The sequence below is a fragment of the Polypterus senegalus genome, chromosome 13 (assembly GCF_016835505.1).
Source record: "Polypterus senegalus isolate Bchr_013 chromosome 13, ASM1683550v1, whole genome shotgun sequence".
Classification (NCBI taxonomy): Eukaryota; Metazoa; Chordata; class Cladistia; order Polypteriformes; family Polypteridae; genus Polypterus; species Polypterus senegalus.
In genome coordinates this window covers 72,463,732-72,488,208 of record NC_053166.1, presented here as the reverse complement: position 1 = coordinate 72,488,208, position 24,477 = coordinate 72,463,732, and the positions used below count along the sequence as shown (strand labels likewise).

At 39.0% G+C, this 24,477-nt stretch overlaps 1 protein-coding gene across 1 annotated transcript; it reads left to right on the top strand.

Moving 5' to 3' along the window:
- Positions 1-225: 225 nt before the first annotated feature.
- On the top strand, positions 226-24,477 carry pcsk1nl (proprotein convertase subtilisin/kexin type 1 inhibitor, like). The gene is made up of 3 exons (XM_039774971.1): positions 226-389; positions 17,165-17,736; positions 20,965-24,477. The coding sequence occupies exons 1-3, from the start codon at positions 309-311 to the stop codon at positions 21,362-21,364; spliced, it is 1,053 nt and encodes a 350-aa protein (XP_039630905.1). The 5' UTR covers positions 226-308; the 3' UTR covers positions 21,365-24,477.

Below are 24,477 nucleotides of genomic sequence, written 5' to 3'. Positions count from 1 at the left end.
ACAAACCTCTAAACAGGAGTCTCATACAACTAATTGGTGTGGTGTCCATTTTTATTCCTTGCACATTGCACCAAGCTGTTCGTGTCAGAATGAGATCATTTTACACGCACACACTTACTCCCACACACATCATCCCTTGTGTGCCAGGCAGCTGATGCAGTCATTGACGTGGTCCTGTGTGAAGCTCCCCTCCCTCCTCCATCTCAACCCCCTCCTTCCTTCACTGCCTCTGCCTCTGCCTCTGCCTCACTCACTGCTGCTCACACATCTTCTCCTCCTCACACGGGCAGCTTCATTCCTCTGTCAGGATGACGGGCCCTCTCGGATTCACAGCCCTTGTCCTCACTGCAGCGCTCTGCCTGAGCTGGGTGCCTGCCACGCCTGGAAAGGTAAGATCTTGGGGTGTCAATCATAACCTGCAGTGAAATATTTTTCATTTATCTTTGCTTCAGAGAGAAGGTCAAATTAAAACTGGTAACTTACTGGGGTGTAGGTTGTTTAAAAAAAAGTGCGTCAGCTATTGAAAGGCTTTAAATGACATCCACCAAATATTCATTTTCTGCACAGTTGTTTCCTTGCCTACTTGGGTGTACTCTGAATGCTGCCTGAGTACCTGAGGACTGCATTTAGCAGGTAGTCCATACATCAAAGCAAATGCCTCAGTTGTTGCTCATTATCTATCTATCTATCTATCTATCTATCTATCTATCTATCTATCTATCTATCTATCTATCTATCTATCTATCTATCTATCTATGTGTTGTTGCAGACCACTATTAAAATCAATCTATTAAATATTTACAATTAAGACTTTTATTGTTTCTCCTTCCAGAATGTGTCCGTCTCGTTGTATGTCTACCTGCCATTGTTTAACAATATCCTGAAAGCTGTGTCAAAAGTAAATGACAGCCTTTCCTGTGCGTCTGTCTGTGTTATTAATGTCACCTGCATGAATGCATGCATAAAAACATGCAAGTTCTTTAAACACCCTGTTCCCCTGACACTAGGACTCTGAGATTTGGACATATTTTTAATCTGTAATGCTTATGTCATATTTTCACAAGGGCTATACATTCACAGACGTAATTCACAGTTATTCCACATTATGTCACCCCATTTACCCATTCCACAGAAGGAAAGGGAAAATGCAGTTCTCTTCAAATTCCTTCTTATTTTTCTTGTGACCTTTTCCAGTCTGGTATGCAGATACTGTACTGTTTTAGCCAGATTTGTATCCTCATCTTATATGTTCTTGGAATATTTTGTGCATGGTTTTTAGTTTCTGTAATTAAAATACTATAATTATACTCATGAATGAGAAAGGTACTGCAAAGTGCTTGTCTGAATGCTGATTTAGTATATTTGTTTGTCTTCCTTTCTCCTTTCATTTCTTATACCTCACATCATTTCTGCTGAGCTTTTTCTTGACAACATTTTTGACATATGTGACAACGCTCACAAGTGTACATATGTAACTGATGATTTTGTTACTGACTTTTGATTAGAGCGTACGGATATTTGGGTGGAATCTGTATCACTAAAAGGCCGCATTTTACTCCTCTGCATCAGGGATTTCAAACAGTTTGACCTTGTGGCTCTCGTTCTACCTAAATGTATCCTCCCTAATTATGAATTTAAGTAAATACAGTTTTGATGTGGTTATGTCATTTGCAGTTATTACTTGTATATACATATTGACTCTGAATTGTATTACATGGGGGTCAAAATGTTGTGTTAATTAAAACATGTGCAGGACTATTTAAGATGTCAGCATTATTTTGGAGCCATCAGATTAATCTGAGTGTCCCCAGATCCTACATGGTATTAGACAGTAGCCTGTGTCTGTGGTGCAGAGGTTAGACTCGAAGCTTGCATGCGTGGTTGCGTGTGTGTTACTAGTACATCAATCCTTTCTGTGGAAGAATGAGATAGGACAGGGTAAAAGAATTTGGCTTGATGGAAAAAGAATTCCCACGAGTGATTACTTGGTGGTCACCTGCATACAGAAAGCAGTTCAGCCCGCTATCCCCCATGATTTATGAGAAAATATTGTGATAAAATGGGTGCCATGGTGGTGCAGTGGGTAGTGCTGTTGCCTCGCAGTTGGGAGACCTGGGTTTGCTTCCCGGGTCCTCCCTGTGTGGAGTTTGCATGTTGTCCCTGTGTCTGCATGGGTTTCTTCTGGGTGTTCCAGTTTCCTCGCACAGTCCAAAGACATGCAGGTGAGGTGTATTGACGATTTTAAATTGTGTTTGTGGGCTGGCATTGGCATTGTTTCCTGCCTTGCGCCCTGTATTGGCTGGGATTGGCTCCAGCAGACCCCTGTGACCCTATAGTTAGGATATAACGGGATGGATATTGTGATAAAATTTAGAACAGACTGGAAGCTAAATGCTGAAGAGGGACTTTCACAAATAATTGTATTCTCATCTCTTTTTTCCTTTCTTTTGCTCCCGCTTGAAAGTTTATACTGTACAGGTATACTGATTTTTATTTTATTATAATAATACAGTGCAGTGGCTTCAGGTGCAGTTGCTGTAATTCGTAGGTAATATTGCCTGGGTCATACAAATAGTTGATATCAGCAGTAATGAAAATATGAAGACTAAATGGCACAGATATGGGCTAGTGAAGTGCAGTGCTGGGATTCACAAGGTTCACAGAGGTTTAGACGGACTGGCTTAAAGACACAAGCAGTGTGGTAAACTAGAGTGGCACAACAATTGGCTCAGTGAGTCACAAACAGGTCCAAACTGACTGGTACAAGCGCAGATGTTAGAAATGTCGAAATACAGTCATGAAGACAAGAGTTTGACACAAGAATCTGCCTAATGACATGGCAGGTTTAATAACGTTAAGGCAGACTGTCTCAAGTATAGTGTAAGTACAGCCTGCTGGCAAGCACACCTGCACAAGGTCACATGTTGAAGGCATTGGTGGAGCAGCGTAAAGACCAGCACAGCAAGGTGTAATATAAAGACTGGCCCAAGAGCAGGGGTATGAGATGCCAACGGGTTGCCATAAGAACAAGTGCTGTCAAGGGTAGACAGAAAGGTGTAAAAATAAGTGCAATGAAATGCAGACAGAGTAGTATAGGTCTTATGCAAGAAGTTTGACACAGATTGTCCCGGGGAGATGGAAGTCTGGGCATCTCTGCTCAAGCTGCTGCTCCCATGACCCGACCTCGGATAAGCAGAAGAGGATGGATGGATGGATGGACAGATTGGCCCAGTGATGGGAGTTAAATGTACAGACAGGCTGGCACAGGAACAAATACAAAAAGGTGAAATGAACTGGAATAAGGCTCAAGTACAGCGTTGCAGGTTTACATAAGGAGAAGTACCAGGAGCAAATAAGCTGGCACAAAAAAAGGTACAGTGGAGTGCTGACATAGCACAGAACATATGCAATATAATTAAGACAGGTTTGCTCAAGGATAACAACGTAATGTTGAATACAAGTAGGCTCAATGACAGCTGCGTTGAGGTAGAAACAGATGGGTAAAGATCATGTGTGGTAAGATTAAAAATGACTGGCATAAGGACAGGAGTATTAGATGTACACATGCTGGCGCAATGTTTGGTGTACAGAGGTGTAGAGAAGCTTTTATAGGGCAAATGTAATGAGATTAAGGTAGGCCAGCACAAGAACATGTTAAGTAAGGGGCCTGTCTGCTGCCACAGTCACAGATACAGGAACATGCTGACAGGGGCAAGTATAATGAGGTTAAGACAAGTTGGCACAAGGATACTGAATCATGCAGCGATGACCCTGAGATAGAAAGGGGTAAGTAGACAAGTGAGGAGGATCAATATTGACTGAACAGATTAAACTGAAGGCATATCAGGATTAATGACATTTCATAATTTCAAAAACATTTTCTGTGTTTCCTCAGATGTAATAAGAAGATAGCATATCTTGTGTAAATGTATGCTCTCTGATAATCTATACTGAGGATTTTTAATTGAACTTTCCACTTGGAAAATGCAGAGAAGACACAACCTCTCCCTTTCCACTGCATCCCTTTCCAGATACTGCACAACACTGTAACTACTAAAGAGCTCACCTCGGACAATCACTAAGCAGAGCAAACCTTTCTTCCTATTTCAGTCATACAATATTAGTGACCTAAAACAACATGGCCAGAAGCAACTCTTCTTTCTGTAATGCCCTATTTTAACATTTATCACTGCCACCGTGATGTGTCAGATGTGTCACCATCCAAGTGAGTTTGAGACGCACCGATATGGTTATCACTTTGAAAACAAGTTTGGAGAAAAACTCTCTCAGGATGAGAAAGGAAGGGAAGGACCCAGTGTGCTCAGGGGTTTCTCAGTTAAACTTCTTGTCTTTATAGTTTAGTTTTAGTCTATTCAAAATGAGATGATTGTGGGGAAATACAATTTACTTAGATATCTGGATCATGGAGATCATTACAAATTTTTCTACACTTGGGTATTCTAAATTCCGAGTACCTGCTTTTAAATTTGCCTTTCTTCAATGTTTCCACAATAACCACAGCACACCTTTTCTGCTGAGGAATATGCTGAATCATTCAAGTGTGTACATAAGTAAGCGTACGTCAAGTTTAAGGGGTGGAGCAACCATTATTATTGCTCACTTTTTGAACCAACTTTCCATTTGCTACTATTAGTCACAGTGTCCTCCTGCTAAGCGTGGCAGACTTTCATCTACTCCAGCTTAATTTTTCAGTGCACCTGCCTGTGTATCCTTCTACTGCACTGTGCCCAGTTTCTTGTTTTCTAAAAGAATCCGGTGGCATCACCTCAATGAGCTCTGCTCAAAGTGAGAAGCAATCTCTTTACTCGCAGGTTCTGTTGGATTTATGAGCTCCTCATTGTTTTCATGGAAAGACCGAGTCCAGCAGCCCTGTGCAAGAATGTCATTTTGAATTCTTGTATTTGTTATCTCATTATTTGCGTACTTCCCCGGCAGGACCATAGTTGAGTAATGAGACATAGTTTCATCAGTAAAATGAAAGTTTCATTGAACATCTTTTCTCTGCTTCACCACGACTGTTCAGTTCAGCACTTGCAGTTTTACTATACTACATCAGTCCTGTCTCACAATCAGTCCTACTCTCATTTGTAAACAACACCTTAAAAGTATTTGAACCCCGCCAACAGGACCAACTGTTCCTCCTTTGCTTTTGTACAAGATGACTATATCCTCAGCTTTGGAGGTGCACTGCAAATTCATTTCAAGAAGCATCACACTCAGCTGTAAACAGCTGAGCTTCCAGCAAAGATTAAGGTACAAAGACTCCTTCTTTATGTTTGAAAAGCACATGTAGACATGATTGTAACTACTCAAACAGCCATGAAAGAACAAAAATTTGGTCACTATTTAACTGCTGAGATTGCTCACTACACCTCTCAATTTCATGTTTTCAATTGGAAAGACTGGTTGAGAAGCTAAAACCACCAAGTCTCTAAGCAACAGCTTATCAAGTTGTACTAAAGGAGAACTCCTTTGGTACAGTGCAAAAGAAGGCTGCTGTGTAAACCAAAGGCCCCATGTTTTGCTGTTTTTGGGAAAACAAGCAACTGAAAGGGGTATTTTGCCTTTAGTTTGCCATTAGTTCATTCCTGAGCAGAGACATCTGCATGGTTAAACTTTATTTAAAGAACCTTCATATCAACACCCATGCAGAGATTTATTTTCCTGAGAGGCTAAGTAGAGTGATTCCTCTCTCCTAACTGTCCTTTTAATAAACTAGGGGCTCTGTGCCTCTGCCCCCTACTCGCTTCGCTCTCCCAACCCTGGGTTTGGTTTACCAGGTATGCAATTTAAAGAGATTACTATTTTCATGGGAATTGTTACATGAGCATTATTTTCACTTTTACTTTACTTGTTCTTTATTTCTGGCCCCGGGTGTGGTTAAATCTATTTCTCGCAGGATGTATAACGATGCTCAAGTTATGAAGGGGGAGGGGGAGCTGAATGTACACTAAGGAGAAGCGGTTGGATCATCTGCTGGCTTGTTGCTACTGCTACTGGCACGCTGCGTGTTCTGCTTGTGGCACAGCGCGTCGATCATTTAAAAGCCTGTACAGCAGCTGTCCTTTTGCCACTTCGCATCTCTGCCGCTCAGGGGTGGGGGGTGGGGGTGAACACACGCTAAGGAGAAGCGGTCAAATCATCTGCTGGCAAGCTACGTGTTCTGCTTGTCGCTTGTCATTGTTTTAAGAGCTGGGAGCACATGAAGTCTGTCTGCCAAAAGCATTCCAAATACTTCTAGGTTTGATGTCCGTGAACTTGTTTAAAATGTCGTCTCACTGCCTTGTCTTGCGTGATGTTAAAGTGTCTTTCGTCGGATGTCAAATTGTCTTCCAAGAAGATCACGTCTCGTCTCCCTAGTCTCCCTCCCAAGATTTTTTTTATAATGGAGAGATGAACTTGAGCATCTTCCAAGCCTTCCAAAGAGTACTGAAAAGGCACTCCAATAAAAACAGACTATAATGATCAGGGGTTTCAAAATTATTGGTCTAATCACAACCTCTCCTAGCTCTGTCATATATCTTAAAAGCCAAGAGCTCAATGTTAAATCGGTGGGCATTAGTTCAGTGTCAACAGCCTTGTACTGAAACTATGACAAATTCTTCTTTGAGAAATTCCAGGAAGTGCTCATTTCATTTTTGGAAGTAAAAGCTTGCCACAAAGGTTGGCTTTATTATCGAAATTTAAATTATTTTAAGTATGATTTTAGTTTTTGTCATTTGGTTTAAATGTTGGGTTCAGTTAGATCTTTTGGAATTTTTGACCTCACCTTGTTATAAAGCAACATTTTTGACTGTTCATTAAGCTTTTTACATTTCATGGTCATCCTCTGTGATCTCTTATTAAGAGTAAGAGTTTAAACTCTTACTCCATCCAGAGCTAATACCTCAAACATGGTACCTGTTGTGGACAATAAATACAGTACAGTAACCTTAGCAGAAATTCAATAACCATTTACTGCTCAGATTCAAAGCAGGTTGCTCATTCCAATCAAACTCCTCCAGGGACTGTATGTCCATCACTATGCACATGTATGTTGAATTGGTCCAGGAAGACCCCAGCAACAGTAGGTGGCACCCTTTCAAGTACAAACACTATTGTCAGCAAGAAGACCAAACATGCTCAATATCTGTTAATCACGTAAAAGTAATCATCAGTCAAATTTACTTCTATGCAACTCAAAGTCAAAGGCATCATTCATTTTAACTGGTATAAACTCCAGATGTATGGTACCCAGCCGAGGATGACTGAGTATCCTCACACTCATCAAGAAGTCTTATATCAGACCTAATACTGTACATACTGTAGATGTGAGACTGACTACAGGCTCTAATCTCCAGGAGCTTTAACTCCTACCCCAGACACATAAGCATAATGATACTTTATATCCAAAATGTTTGTTTTAACGTCCAAGTGCTATTGCTTCCAAATCTGTCATTCTCAAGTCAAATACTGCATAGTCATTCCACCAACAGCTACCCCTACCCCTTCCAAGAGGTAAGATCACACAGTGGGTTTAGATGCTAGAGTTCTAGTTCACACTAATACAAATAAGTTTAAAAATACATATGTTTTTACTTGTTTGGCATTTTAGACTATTGAAAATATATTATATCAAACATTCACTCCCCAGTGTTTAAATATAACAATGCTGGTGTTGTATCTCAGCCAGGGTTTCTCCTCTGGCTGGGGTTGAAATTTTTATTTTGTCTTTTTTCTTCTATTTTAAGACATTGTGGTATGTTAATGTTATTTTTGTCTGCTTTGGTTCCTGTGCCTGTGTTATAGTCCATGTATTTTGTGGATGGTCCCTCAAGAGGACCACCTCAGTTCCTGGCAGTTCATTTTGAATGTGCTAGGAAGTTTCTGCGTTTTCTTCTGTTTTACTGTACTCTTGTGATTTTGTCTGGATTCCTGACCATTTTGCTCAGTTTTTTTGACTTTGCCCTTTGGATTGCTCTTGCTGGTGACTGATTTTTTCCTTGTGTGTTTAGAACATTAGAACAATCTAGGTGAGTTTAGGCCATTCAGCTCAACAAACTTGCCAGTCCTACCCACTTAATTCTTCTAAAAAACATCAAGTCTAGTTTTGAAAGTCCCTACAAGTCACCCCGGGTTGGTGCTTTAGCATACTGTGTTAAAAACAGTCACTGATTACTTCTAAAAACCCCTATTGTGCTTCACTATTTGCAAGTTTATCCCAGTTAATATTTGGGTAAAGTTCCCCATGACTATAATGTCCCCCTGTAAACCTGCCGTTTTAATATTACTAAAAAAATGTGCCTTATGGAGCTTCATGTACTTACAAAGCATTTTTGTAATAATAAATCTTTTAGTTTATAAAGATTCTTCATGACCCTTTTTGAATCTAGCCGGGGTTTATGGCGGAATTTCCCCCCACTAGTGGAAGTGGTGTTAAGACTTAGGGCTTTGGGACCCCCAGTCATAACAGCTTGGTCTCACATAGCAGTTGTGGATAAAGAATATTGCACTTATCGAAAACACTGATATTTATAACGGTACACTTAGTTGATAAACTGTGCATGCCCAATAGTCAAGATTTACATGTTTTTGGCATTTCAATATGAACATCAAATCATTAGAAAACAATGTGAAAAAACACAAGTGTGGATGGAACATTTTAAAAACAAAAACAGCATTTTCACATTTATCTGTGTTAGTGTAGACCAACCCTGAGCCTGAGAGAGCTGCATACATCATCTGGTCATCAGGCCTTCACCAGCAAATATCACCCCATTCCTTCATTTCAAAAGTGGATTTTGATATTCCAATCTCAGGACAGTCCTAAAAGAGATTATAGTAGTTGAGGTTTTTTATTTTATTTAGTTTGTGTCTGCTTGATGGCTCCCAATTATGAAATTCATTATAAGAGTGGGTTATTAGATTTTTTCTTAATGATTCTTGAAGTAGTGTTATTAGTTTTAAAGTACACATTCTATAACAAAAGGTAACTTGAATATTTCCTTGATCATCAGCAGGTATAGATTTTATAGAGGATAGCACCATTTAAGCATCTTTTTACTTTGTAGGCCTATTATATCTTAGCAATTGTAGAGTGTATGCATATATTTTTTATTAAAAGTCCCTTTGATATCCATGAATTTTTATTTTTCTACTGTGACTAATTGAACACTCTCCTGATAATCTATAAACATAACTTTAACTAATATGGCCCTTCATATGTCTTAGTAATGGCTGAGGAATATAGAATAGGGAAAGAAGGATCCTGAATTTCTTTCTGATAATCCATTGGCATGAGGTTTACTTCTGAGGTTATGTATACATACAGTATATTTGAGAGAATGTGGACATTGCTTATCATAAATTTTCTTAAAATTCTGGTGGCTATTATACAGTTCAAGAGTTGAAATCCTTGACTTCATTGTGTATGTTCTATTGTTGCTGTTTTAAAGGGGTTAATTACATATCATCTTGAACATTGAATATTTTAATAAGTAGGCTATTTAAATAGTATTTATAGGCTTAGTGTTTAGAATGGGGGGCACTCCTATATCATTTCTAACTGAAAGTCTGTAGATTGTGATTGTATTATGATGCCTAATTGAACATTTAATCAATATGTACAAATTATGTCAACATAAAGGCTTCCTTTATACTTAATGCCTGCAGATTTTAAAAATGAATCTCTAGAAAGTCTTTTTAGACTTAGGGTATATATTTCTGGAGCTGTTGGATATACATTGGATATAATTATGGTTTTGATATTTGGGTGTCTTCTTGACGGTTTCTAAGAATGACTGTTTTGAGAGTGATTTATAGTTTTACAAGTTTCATTAAGAACAGCAGAGTTAACACCTGCACGCAGCAAAGGTCTTCATTTTCTGTCCAAATGTACTTGTCACTGCTCATGTTGCTTTTTGGTAAAATGGAGTTTATTTGATCAAACTACTCAGAGCTACAGAAATCATCATACAGAACAAGAAGCCCTTGTTTCCACAGCAACAGCCTTGCACCTCCTGAGTCCAAGCAGCAGGAGATTCTCTTCCTAGCAACCCAGCCACCCTTGTGCCGCTTGGCACGTATCCCATTCCAGCATCTTGATGGTATTGACAACAAACAGTACTTTTTTTTTTTTCTGGTTTCTAAAGCAAACAGACTGGTCACTGTGGTTTTCTTCTGTTTCTTCTGTTCATATAGTTCACCGTAGGCAGATTTTGTGTAATGCAGAGGATATAGTGACAATCAACTTACAACTTCATTTGTTATGTTTCTGATCTCCTTGTCTCTCTTCTATACAGTACAATATTCTTCAAATCTTTTAGGAGTATTTCTAATTTCCTTGTTTCATAGCAAAACTACAACATAATCCAACTCTTAAATGAAAACAGCAGATGAAGATACTAATCTTTTTATCTGCTTTGGACTTTGTTACACTTACTTTCCCTAGTATGTGTTTCTGGGGTGGTTTTGGCTCTGAAAAATAGCACCATCAACACTCTGAAAATATTCCTATCTTTACTCTATCCTAAAGTCTAACTGTCAACTCTCAGTTTACTGGAAGTTTACAGGAAGTTCACCTGCCAAATGACACATGCGATTCTTCAAGAAACATAATACTTTGCATAAAGGAGCACTTCAACAAAATTGTAAAAAATTATTTTTTACATTGGCTAATTTACCCATCACCATTCAGGTCATTTGGGGTGAAAATTGGACAAAATTGGAATGATTGGAGCATCATTACCATTCTTACAGATTACCTCTATAACTAGTTTACATTTTTCTGGCAGCAAACTAAAAATCTAGAAGACATAAAATATGAAACAACCTCCAAACACCTCTGTAAACAGATTGTAGCCATGGATGTTTTATTGCATCCTGGCTATGTGCTTCACATTGCTGCTTAATTCTTCCATGAAATCTTTCCAGGCTTGGGGCATAGATTCACCTCAGAAAGTCATTGCCAAACATCATTATTAACTTTATTGAATGTGGATGCCCAAGAGGTAAATTCATGTGTGTGTTCTGTAGACAACTAGACAATCGTCTTCTTTCAGCTGCTCCCATTAGGGGTTGCCACAGTAGATCATCTTTTTCCATATCTTCCTGTCCCCTGCATCTTGCTTCGTTACACCCATCACATACATGTCCTCTTTCACCACATTCATAAACCTTCTCTTAGGCCTTCCTCTTTTCCTCTTACCTGGCAGCTCCATCCTTAACCATCCTCAATCAATATACCTAGCATCTCTCTGCTGCACATGTCTAAACCAACACAGTCTCTGACTTTGTCTCCCAACTGTCCAACCTGAGCTGACCCGCTAATGTATTAATTTCTAATCCTGTCCATCTTTGTCACACCCAATGCAAATCTTAACATCTTTAACTCTACCATCTCCAGCTCTGTCTCCTAGTTTATAGTCAGTGCCACAGTCTCCAAACCATATAACATACTGTAGCTGATCTCACTAATGTCTTGTAGACCTTCCCTTTCACTCTTGCTGATAAATGTCAGTCACAAATTACTCCTGATACTCTTCTCCACCCTCTCCACCCTGCCTGTACTTTTTTCTTCACCTCTCTTCCATACTCTCTCTTACTCTGTACTATTGATCCCAAGTATTTAAAATCGCCCACCTTCACCCACTCTTCTCCATGTATCCTCACCATTCATCTGACATCCCTTCATTCATACACATGTATTCTGTCTGGTTCCTACTGACCTTTTTTCATCTCTACTTTAGAGCATATCTCCACCTCTCCAGGGTCTCCTCAACCTGCTCCGTACTCTTGCTACAGATAATAATGTCTTTCGCAAACCTCATAATACATGGGGACTCCTGTCTAATTTCCATTGAAAATAAGAAAGCTCAGAACTGATCCCTGATTTAATCTCATGGCTACCTTGAATGCATCCATTACTCCTATCACAGACTTCACCACTGTCACACTTCACTCATACATATCCTGTACCACATATTTTTTTTGCCACTCCTGATTTCCTCATACAGTTCTACAACTCCTTTCTAGGCATCTTGCCAGATGCTTCCTCTATGTCCACAAAGACACAATGCAACTCCTGCTGGCCTTCTCTAAACTTCTCCATCAACACCTTCAGAGCAAGGATGACATCTGTAGTGCTCTTTCCTGGTATGAAACCATACTGCTGCTCACTAATTATCACCTCGCTTCTTAGCCTAGCTTCCACTACTCTTTCCTATAATTTCATGCTATGGCTTATCAATTTTATCTCTTTGTAGTTACTACAGTTCTGCATATCTATCTTAATCTTAAATATGTGTACCAGTATACTTCTCCATTCCTCTGGCATCTTCTCACGTTCCAAGATGGCATTAAACAATTTGGTTAAAAACTCCACTGCTATCTCTCCTATCTGCTTCCATAGGTATGTCATCTGGACCAACTGCCTTTCCATTCTTCATCCTCTTACTTCCTCCTTCCTAACCTGTTGCACTTCCTGATTCACTGTCTCCCCATCATCCAACCTTCTCTCTCTCTCCAATTCTCTTCATTCATCAGCCTCTCAAAGTACTCTTTCCATCCGCTCAATGCTCTCTCCTTGCTTGTGAGTATGTTTCCATCTTTATCCTTTATCACCCTAACCTGCTGCACATCTCTCCCTGCTTGGTCTTTCTGTCTAGCCAGTCAGTACAGGTTCCTTTCTCCCTCCTTAGTGTTTAGTCTCTCATACAATTCATCATATGCCATTTTCTTTAGCCATTGACAACTCTCTCTTCAGCTTACACCTTATCTCCTTGTACTCCTGTCTACTTTCTGCATCTGTCTCACTATCCCAATTCTTCATCCACAACCTCTTCCTCCGTATATTCTGTTGTACCTCCCAATTCCACCCCTAGGTTTACTTTTCCTTCTTCCTCTGTCCAAGTGTCACACCAAGCACACTTCTTGCTGTCAACCTTACTACTTCTGCTGTAGTTGCCCTGCTATCTGGTAACTCTTCACTGCCACCCAGTGTCTGTCTTACCTCCTCCCTAAACACAACCTTACGGTCTTCCTTTTTCAACTTCCACCTTGGCTCTGTCCTTACTCTCCTCCTCTTCTTGATATCCAACATCATCCTACAGACCACAATCCTATGCTGCTTAACTACGCTTTCCCCTGCCACCACTTTGCTCCAATATCCTTCAGACTGACATAGGATGTAATCTACCTGTGTGCATCTTCTTCCTCTCTTATACGTCACCCTTACTTCATTGCTCTACTTAAAATATGCATTTACCACAGCCATGTCCTTCCTTTTTGCAAAATCCACTACCATTTGACTTTCGGCATCCCTCTCTTTCACACCATACTTACCTATTACCTCCTCATCTCCTCTGTTTCCTTCACCAACATGTCTAATGAAACCCCATCCAATCACCACTCTCTCTCCCTGGGGTACACTCTCCACCACTTTTTCAACACACTCCAGAAATCATGTTTCTCATCCATTGCACACCCAACTTTCAGGGTATAGGCACTAACAAAATTCATCATCACACCTTCAAATTCCAGCTCCATAAGCATCACTCTGTCCAACACTCTTTTCACGTCCAAAAGACTCTTGGCATATTATTCCTTCAGGATAATCCCTACCCAAATTCTCCTCTCATCCATACCATGGTAGAACAATTTGAACCTCCCTTCGATATACCTGGCCTTACTCTCCTTCCATCTTGTCTTCAGTGTTGCCTTCCCTCTCTCCTTCTCCTTCTTCGACCAACAGTAGCCCAATTTCGACCAGCACCCTGTTGATTAACAGTACTAGTGATGGCCGTTCTTAACCCAGGCCTCGATCGATCCAGTATGGAAATCTGTATTGTTGTCCTCATATTGATCTAGCAAAATTTTACAATGGAAGCCCTTCCTGGTGTAATCCTCCCCATTTATGCGGATTTGGGACCAGCACAAAGAAACACACTGGTTTGTGCCTCCCCAGTAGCTGAGTTGTAAACAACTAGACAATAATAACTAAAAAAGTTAACAGATCGCTTACATTCTTCTACTATGCAGCGGCTTGTTTCGTTATTTAGCAAATATTTTTCATGCTTCCACTAGAATTGTAATGCACATGTGTACATCAGTGATCTAGTGAGAGAAAGATTGAGGATGTGCGTAGTATGCATTCAAGTGACAAAAACTGAAAAGATGATATAGGCATGGATTAGTTTCAATCAGGATGAAGTTTTGTACAGGTGTAGTTTACTCATTCAAACAAAAATTTTATTACCATATCCTCAGCAAGAGTGACTCATTATGCATTAGAAAAATGTGATAACTTGGTTTGTGGTTGGACTCCGTCTTCTTTTATTGTTGTATATGCATTACATACCATTTAAATTGTAGCATGCAAGAGGCCTGCCTCTTTTAAAATGATAAGGCTTTTATAAAAATACAATATAGAGTAATCAGTTCTGTACAGATTTATTATTATTTGTACAAAGTATAACGGAACTCTTATGTCTGCAGTTCACCACAGCATGGCCACTCAGCATTAATCTCACTCTGTAGGCTATGTGAAATAACAACACACAACTTAATGGCTGAAAAGTAAGCACTGTTTAGGGAAAAATGATCATATGATTTTAGTATGCATCTATCTGCTATTACAAGCCATGGCAGAACATAACCACTGAAGAAACAGATAAGTAAAATAATGAGAAACATATCCTTACCTTGAGAAAATAGTACCAGAAATCTTTGATAAAATTTATGATTTCCAGTTTTACTTTTGTTTTAACAAGCATGCCTTCAGAAATGCGGAAGACGTATTTTTGGGTGTATTTCATATGTTTTCATGTTTTTTTTTTCACATTTGGAAAAAAAAAGAACAAGCAGTTTTTTTTTTAATTTATAAAATATTCTTCACTCTAGAACACAATTGTATTAATATATACCATGATTGTAAATAAATAACAATGACTTGAAAAATACCAAACATATCCTTTAACCTTTAGCCACATTCCCTTTATTTTACAACACTGATTGAGTCTTTTGTGGTACAATTTCTGTACATACTAGTCTGGCTAATCCTCTATCTCTGCCTTTTATTTTATGTTTATTATTCCTGTTGTGTTATGTTAATTCTTTTAACGTGTATTCTTGATCTTTTTCCAAATGAATCATTTATTTTAAACTAGCCAACCCGCGGCGTAGCATATGCTGCATAATTATCAACGTGAACAGTCAACGTGGCTTACAGCTGCATGTGGACTGTAGCACAGACCAAAGCGAGTGAGGATGTGTTTGGTGATGTGTTGGGGGGCGAAAACATGAGCAAGCAGTGTGTATGCCTCGAGGGCGAGGGTGGACACGGGAGGAGGGTGAGAGTTGGCGGGTGGGGCTCTGTCGTGCGTTCCCCATGACACAGGAGAAGGGTTAGAGTGAGTGGTCGGGGCTCTGTTGCGCGTTCCCTATGGTCTGGCGACTTGGTCGATTATATTTACAGTGGAAAATCGGTTTACGACCGATTCTTTTGGAAAGAATTATGGTCGTGAGCTGAAGTAATTTCCCCCATAGGATTGTATGTAAATACAATTAATCAGTTTCAGACTGTACGAACTGTATGTAAATATACAGTATATTTTTTTACAGTTTTTAAGCACAAATATAGTTAATTATACCATAGAATGCACAGCATAATAGTAAACTAAATGTAAAAACTTTGAATAACACTGAGAAAACCTTGAAAAACAGAGAAAACTAACACTGCAGGAGTTTGCGCTATAGCGCTACGAACTGCTCGCTAAAAACACTTTTTTTTAAAGAGTTTTAAGCACAGGGAAAAAAATAACATTTGAAAAATCTGTAATTTAATAAACAACCAAGAAAAGTAACATTGCAACAATGCATGCGCGCGCCTGTGTGTGTGTGTCTCTCTCTCGCACGCCTGTGTGTGTGTCTCTCTCTCACGCGCCTGTGTGTGTGTGTGTCTCTCTTTCCCGCACCTGTGTGTGTGCCTGTGTGTGTGTGTGTCTCTCTCATGTGGACTGTAGCACAGACGAAAGCGACTGAGGTTGTGTTTGGTGAGTTGTCGCGTGCGGGCACATGAGCAGGCAGTGCACATGCCTCAAGAGCGACGGTGGATGCAGGAGGAGGGTTACAGTTGGTGGGCGGGGCTCTGTTGTGCGTATCCCATGACGCGGGAGGAGGATTAGAGTTGGCGGGCGGGGCTCTGTCGAGCGTATCCCATGGTCTTAGAGTTGGAGGGCGTGGCTATCTGCCTTGCTTGAGCTTACTGTCTTGCGTGCCCTTAGTGAATTATATATATAGATGATTAATTAGTTAATTATTTGTTAATATGTTTTTATTGTTTAATTGCACATAATCAGGACCCACAAATCACCCTGGTGTGCACTCAATAAGGGCAGACACACAAATTCCTATTAAATACCTCCCTAAACTGCAGTCTAATCCTTGAGACATTGAGTTATTTTTTCTTTGTCTTGGTTACCCAGAATTGAGTTAGTCTGTCTTCCTTAACAGTAAATGCTTCTTATACTTTTGTCTTCTCATAAAGAAATGTATAGTTTATTGACGTTTAGGACTTTATCTTGTTGTTTGGGTTTCCTCCACTTAAGAATTTTGTAGTTTAGTATTTTAATTAGAATTATTGAGTTTTAGAGATCTGAATTTTGTTCTTTATTTTGAAGTGTTTCTAATTGAGCCATTGTGTTTATAATTATTTGGTGAGGCCTATTTCTATTTGTAATTGAAGATTTATAGATTTTTATTTTTGTTTCCTTCCTTTTTGTGTAATTCCTCTTGTGTACTTAATTAAGACATATTGCATATTATAGTCAACAAGGCAATATATATTTTTATTGGTTTTGCTGTTTTTATAGAGGTGAGAAATTATTATCATTAATTCAACATACGTAGTTAAGAATGGATTCACTGTGAGATTAAAGACACATGAGCTGTTTAGTAGACAGAGTAATGGATGGGTGAATGAATAGACTACATCCATTAGTGGAGGAGTGAGTGAATGTACAGATAGGTATAGATAAATAAACAGAAAAAAGAAATGACAGAAAGACATTCATTTTTGTCAGTCCCCTAAAGCGTAACCTACATGATGATGCTTTGCAACACAAAACACAAATTTGAACAAAAATGTTTACTTCTCTCTCTCTCTCAGCCAGTAAACAGTGTTGGCCAGCAAGGAGTGTGGAGTCACGATGAGGTAGGAACAGCTCGCCGGTTCAGGAGAGATCTCCGTGACTCACTGCCGTATGAAGCTGAGATGATGGCATATCCAGCAGCTGAGATGCAGCCACGCTTACGCAATGACATCTACCAGCAAGGTGACAACTGGGACCAGAGGCTTGGTCTAGCCCTTCAACAGATGGTGGAGGATGGTAGAAGGCGGAATCAGGAAGCTGCCTATTTGGCAAACATGCTTCGTCTTCTCAGTGAAGTGGGGCAGGAAGGGTATGTGTCTCCAATAAAATCCTCCAAAGAACCAAGTCTGGCTATGGGTGATTTCCAAGGTCAGTACCCATCCGATTATGATGAAACTGGGGTTCCCAACAACATGGTGAAGCCTCAAGGAGGTTGGCAGAATCTCCTGGATCCCCAGCTTGCTCAGGCCCTGCTGAATCACTACAGACAACAACGCCTTTATGAGACCAGTCTGGGACCAGCATCTCGACTCAGCCTTCAAGATGCAGAGGGGGAAGCCCCTGAGGAAAATGAAGATGAAACTCTGAGGTAAAAGATACAAGGAAATGGAGTAGTTTGGGTAGTGCATAACAGGAAGGAACTTCCCTCAATCCTAAAAAGAAAAAAGTAATAGAGCCCCAAAAGATGAAAGGGCTCAGGTTGGTTCAAATAGTGAATCATAGTTTACTTTGGGTTCATCAGCTTATTGCATGGTATTCTTGTATGTTCTGGACACAGAAATGATTGTAACTGCATTGTATTGGAAGTAAGCAAGTACCCAGCTGTAATAAATAAGTTAAAAGTTTGTTTACTGGACTACATTTTAAAATCTATTTAACTTTACTTTGACTTTGATTTTAAAAGTGTTTTAGGCCTAGTTCATCTGGAGCAGTTCTTTCAGACTCTGGAGTTATTTCCTTGTAATCCAGTTTATTCAGGTAGATTTGAACACACCAATCACACTTGGGTAATGTACCAAAAAGACTGGACCAAGAGTGTTTAGAAACTGTGGTTTTGGTGTGGTACCAATCAAACTCAGGAGCAGTTCATGTGAGGTATAAATATGATCCAACACTGGGACTGATTTAACTACAAGAAAAGCTATGCATTATGAGCAGCATTTGTGCATGTTATGGTAGTTATGCTATGCGATTTCTGCATATAAAGAATTACACACATATGTACAAATGTAATACAATACACATAAAACAGCACAATTAAATGGCAATTAAATTCAGCACTGTACCCGATTCAGGCTCAGAGCATCTCTATCTTACTTGCAAACATCATATTAAAAAAAGTACAAATTAACTTATGATCGATCCAATCAAACCACATACATAAGTGATAAGAAATGAATAACAGTATCCCATACATCTGATGATCAAAGACCCTAACCTAGAATGACTGCATACAGATGGAGTGTCCTCTCAAATATAATCATCTTTGGGCACGATGCAAAACCCAGAAGGCACATTAACTTTGATTCTATGTAATAAATGTTGATCAGACATTCCAAAATGGACATTATTAACACATATTTATTTATAGGCCTAAAGACAATGGACATGTGACTTGATATAAACTCAATAGAGGTTACATTCATTTAGTAGACTAGTGGACAGTACACATGCAAAATCATACAGGGAAATGAAACTCAACTGAAATACCTTCTGTCTAAAAGCATATCATTGTATGACTCCAGCACAGCCTACCAGCTTCAGCAGAATCGCCTATGTGAAATGTGCCCTTTTTTATAGCATTTAAAAGAGTGCATAATTATTATAGTTATTAGTCTAGTTCAAGTTATTCAGTTTTGTTTAGGAAAAAAAAAATCACATAATTATATGTGGCCATATACAGATGCATCTGTTGTCGACCATTCATGGTGATTTTTACCAGGAAAAATTACTGTTGTCCAAAGAAAGATGTTCATGACACAACCATGGGGCGTTCGCCATTAGGATTGGTTCACTTGAATATGTGCTGTGTGAAATGCAACCAAGTCAACTGGAGACTAAAACAACTAATAAATCATCTTCTGATTTAACACAAAAGCAAATGAACTATGAGTGTGAAAATGCCTCTAACTCCCTAAACCAGGCAAAATTGAGCTTGGCAAGTGTATTGGACCATACACTTCATCTTTTTGTCATGCCTAGAAGAGTTCAGTATATTGCTTTTTACCCTTAAACACTGTATCTCCTTCTCAGGTCTGACAATTGTTATTTTCATGCCAGTTGTGCAGCTTTTCAAATTAATATTCTATAAAAAATTATGCCTCTGTGCCATATACAGTATTTCACACAACACCAATGAGGTAAACAGCTCTGTCCTACTATTAATCTTTAAAATTCAATTTCATGGAATGAAGAGGTAGAACACATTGATTAATAATGCATAGTTTGTACATGATGCACTGAATAAAAGAGAAAAAGATCTATCACCACAGTGTAAATTAGAATTTAAGCATTTGATTTGGTGGCATAGTTGTTAATAGTCCTGCCTAGCGGCTCCAAAAAGAAAAAAAAAAAAGATTCTTAACAGTTTTCTCATGTTATTCAATTGACTGTCACAGGATAACTAAAGCTTTTACAACAGAAAGTCTAATGACACCATGTTTTATGAACTACACTGTACTGCATTTTTCATTGTAATATCTATAACCTAGATCTTCCAGAAGAGGTTTTGGTTACTGATTAATACTGAATAGATAAGATGATCAATCAAAATGATTTTACTACAGTTCTATTTCACTGTACATATTAGTGATCTTACAGTTTTAAAATATCACAAGAATTTTGCTACTCTTTTTCCTCTGCACTGCTCTATGCCTGACTTCAATCACTTATGCTAAAACAATGTTAATAATATTTTATTACTGTGTTGTGCTACAGTGGTAAGGACTGATGTCGCACAGATCCAGAGTCCTGGGTGTGAATCCTGGCCAGTGTCAGTGAGAGCTTTGCCCAGCCACTTTGATTTTCTCCCAAATCCTGAAGTATATAGTCAGATGGTGACTTGGTGTGTCTGAGTGTGTCCTGCATTGGGCTTGTAGCCTGTCCATAAATGTATTCTGCTCATTCTGCCCAATTTTGGCAGGGTAGACTAAGGGATCTTGTGATTGTGAACGAAAATAAGTGAGTTCAATGGATGAATTACATGACAATAATTAGTAGCAGCTATTACTCATCTGACATTCTCTGGAAGAGAAGTACCACATAATCACCAGCCTAATGCAGTAAACACATTTGCTGAAGCAGTGGCACTTCCTGCTTGTGAGGCAGAGCCAGGAAAGATGCTAATCTCGAGGTTAGCTATTTACATTCTCTGGACACTACAGAGACAGAGCAACAAACATTTTACTTTCTTTAACACGTTCTCTACCTTTATGTTTCTTCTTCATACTCTCTTCGTTTTCCTGTTTTAATTTGTTTTGAAGAAAAAATAGAGTACATTATTGTTCTTCAATATGCCTTAATTAGAAATACAGATTGTTTTTTCATTGACAGTAAGCAACTTGTATTTTAAGACAGTAATATAAATGGTATTAACAAAAGAATACAAACTTTTGGTGGTAGCTAAAATGTTATGTCTGTGCATTAACTCACAGAATGGCATGTGTCTGTAAAGAGGAAATTAAGAAGTTTAAACCTGGTCTGGTCTAGTGTGTGAAATTCTCTAAGAAAAAGAACATAATTATTGGGTTATTAGAAAAAGGCATTTGTTTATATACTGGAGGATTTCACACATTTCGTCTTCTCTCTGCTATTTCAGATATCTGCTTGGGCGCATCTTGGCTGGCATGACTGAAGGTGGACAGCAGCTTTCCCGTTTGTCCAAGCAGGATTTAGCTTCCATTACTGGAGGCAGCAAGCTCGACCACCAACCAGGCCTTAAGAGGTCCCGACGCTCACTTGATGATGGAAGCGACATTTCAGACAAGACGAACCTGCTGCGGGTAAAAAGGCTAGACGACACAGACGAGGAGACAGAAATCACAAGCGAAGATCCCCGGAACCTGCAAGATGGTGCATATCATGCTGTTCAGGCAGGCCTACAACGCATGAAACGAATTGACACAGAGCAGAACGGGAAGCCAATCCGGAGGCGTCGCTATGTTGGTTATGACCCTGATGAGCTGGCTGAACGCATTTTGAAATATTTACCAGACTAAACAGATACCAGTGGAAATCTGCGAGGGGGCTCACCATTCGGGGGGATGATTTTAAACTGGATAATGCATCTGAAAATATGTGACCCCAGCAAACATGCTCTATAATGCCTTGTGAAACCATCCACTCCTCATTGTGTAGTCATCTCACCCCTTAGAGCACCTTCCATTTAATCATTGTAGCTTCATCTCATAGCAGCCTTAGTGCAGATAATGAGCCAGGTTTTGTAATAAAAAAATATCTACCTTTCCTACTCCATTGAAACAAATGTCCAATTGTCCAAAAAACGTACAAACTGCTGAGATTCCTGTACTTTAATATTCTTTTCTTTAATTTTCTGACTTTTTAGTCCACATTTCCTGCAGGTGATGATCTTGATAGGAGACATACATTGAACAAGTTGCAATAGTACATGCCACTTTCTTGTAAGGAGTGGGGTTACCTAGCACGTTGCCTGCAGAAGGGAGTCATCTTAATTAGTCCCTGATAATGCTCTTACTTGCTTGAAGCTAGGAGGCTTAGTCCAGTTTGAAACTGAATTTCTCTTCCATTGTTCAACCATAACTCAGCTGAAATATCATAAAATAATAAGAATTTACCATTTAAAGATTCACCAGTGTTACATATTCAGCTTTGTGACCAGCTTCATCTGGTTCATGGAAAGGAAATAATGGAAGGCACTTTATCTGTTATGGACTGGTTGATCATTCTCCTGTAACAGTCCTAGTCCAATTGAAACCAGGTCAGCATAAAAGCCACTGGGCAAGACCTAAGGAGATTTTAATTTCCAGGGACACCCTCCGACTGCATCGATGATTCATAAATATGTATGCAGAGTCTTACATCTTTAAACATTAAACTTAACTTTAATTATAAAGCTAAAGTATAGTGCAAACATTAATATAAAAATACATTGCACACTCCAATAACCACATCATTGTCCTTAGTTCCTATTCTTATAGCCCATATTGTAATTTGTGATAAAAGGATGCAATTGAGAGCTCCAGCCAATTGAGTGAGGATTTCCAAGAGTATTTTTACTCCCAGGATTTGCAGACCTTGACTTGAATCCTTTCAAATGGACAGCATCTAGTCTCTGAGTGGAAGTATGGAACAGGACTGTGATCCCATCCTTGAAGCATACTGTACATTAATCCCCTCAGACAGGAAAAGGCAGGCTTCACCTTTTTCTATCCAGAAGCTGAGACATTTTAAACACCTCCTGTTGCTGTCTCTATTAGGCTAGACAACTTATTTTGTCTCAATAAAATAAGAACACGTTCTCTACTTGAACTAATATTATATTGTCCAGTTTAGGGACAGGCAGCCTTTAGTTATGCAGGCCGCTATTAACGTCCAGAACAACAAGAATAGTTGAATTGCTTTCTAAATACAAGAGAAATTAAACCAGACCAGATATAACTTATCTCTGGATGATTGTGCTGTCATTTGGATGGCTACTGGATGTGGCATACAGTCGTATCCTCAAGCCATTATATTGTGAGCCAATGGGTAGATCATCTTGCTCTTTGCTCATGGTTAGCTGATCCTATTGGTTTGAGGTACATCACAATATAACTGCCCCTTACTCTCCAGCCACCTGTATGTGTTGAATCAATTTAGACAATCAATTCCCTTTACCAAAGACATGCCCAAAGCATTTCCGTTCCTGCCAGGGTTTTCTTTTGGACTCAAAAGACATCACTAACAGATATACCTCCAACTTTACCAGGTCATTCCCCATTTCTTTATACTTATAAAGACAAATTAACACAGTTGTTGAATTTATGTGTGGATTGTCACAGTCCAAAATTTGAAAAACTGGCTTCATGCATTCAGGACTATCTTTTAAAATCTCTGAATAAATAGGATGGACTGGCCAGTGGAAACTGCAATGATTAAAATGACCATGCTTTCTCTTTAAATGTGCAGTTTGTCCAGAACCGTGTGCTCTAGCTTAGCACACCAGATGTGATTTGAGCCAGGCGGCAACAATTTGTGTAAATGTTATGGGCGCCTCTGAGACAGGCATGATCTGAGGTTATTCCAACTTTGAATGTCTCATACTTGTGCTTAGCGTCTGCCACAGAGGCCACTAGCAATGTAAGACGTATTCTGCTATGCTGCAAACCATGTTGCTTGTGAAGGGAGTGGAGTGAAGACCCGATGTAATGTGGCTATTTATGTTGTGTGTTTGTGCCACCTGAAAATACCACTCACCTATGAAACACTGGTTTTAAAAAGGGACAAAGTTTATTTCTAGATGCCTGAGTTGTTTTTAATTAGTAGTACTTAAATTAAAAACTGATTTTGGCTAAAATAAGTGCAAATAATTATTGGAGAAAAAATTTCATGACAAGAATTTTTCTTCACATCTTTTACAAAAAACTGAATGTTCAATTAGTCCATGATGGAGCACTGCTTGTATGTCACTGACATTAGTAGTCAGAGTCAGGTTAAATATCCATAGAACATTAGTTGTTAATCTTTAGCTAACAGAATTTGAGGTAGGATTTAGAAAATAAAGTTTGGAATATAGGTAGACATCCAACTGGTGGTTGGCAGTTCATGTTGTAGGCAGTGCCATTTTAACTATGAAACAAACTTAGTTGCTCAGGGTAGGATTAGCTCACTTGAATAAAAGATAAATGGTACATTGACCTAAAATGTAGTTGGACCAGCAAGCAGGGAAATGAGGCTCAACAGATGGGAACCACATTAAATTTTGTGATTTTTAGAAATGGAAGATTTGTGATTAAGTTTTGATCCATAGAGTATTGGAAATAATTCAAAGAGAACTGTGGGTGTGTAACACTGTAAAAAACACTGGTGGATTTTCACCATTTCTTCAGAGTTCTTACTCTACCGGTTCTTTTGAACATAGGTAATCTGAAATGCTGCCCCTTTAAATGCTCAGAACAAGACACACCATAAGTTGAAAGCAACTAGAAATAAACCCCTGGCTCTTTTTTCCTGGCTCACCACAAAATGTTTCATGTTATTTTGTTGAATTGTGATTTTCTGTGTCAATAAAGTATATCAAGTATTTTATCGCAGAGCAAGTCATCTTACTTTCTTTTTCCCTGCAAAATAAAAAAATAGCCTTCTAATCAAA

Excerpts from the sequence above, each read along its gene's own strand:
- pcsk1nl (XM_039774971.1), top strand. The coding sequence starts at position 309 with ATGACGGGCCCTCTCGGATTCACAGCCCTTGTCCTCACTGCAGCGCTC. Across the intron at positions 390-17,164 it reads TGCCTGCCACGCCTGGAAAG|CCAGTAAACAGTGTTGGCCA; the intron begins GTAAGATCTTGG and ends TCTCTCTCTCAG. Across the intron at positions 17,737-20,964 it reads AATGAAGATGAAACTCTGAG|ATATCTGCTTGGGCGCATCT; the intron begins GTAAAAGATACA and ends CTGCTATTTCAG.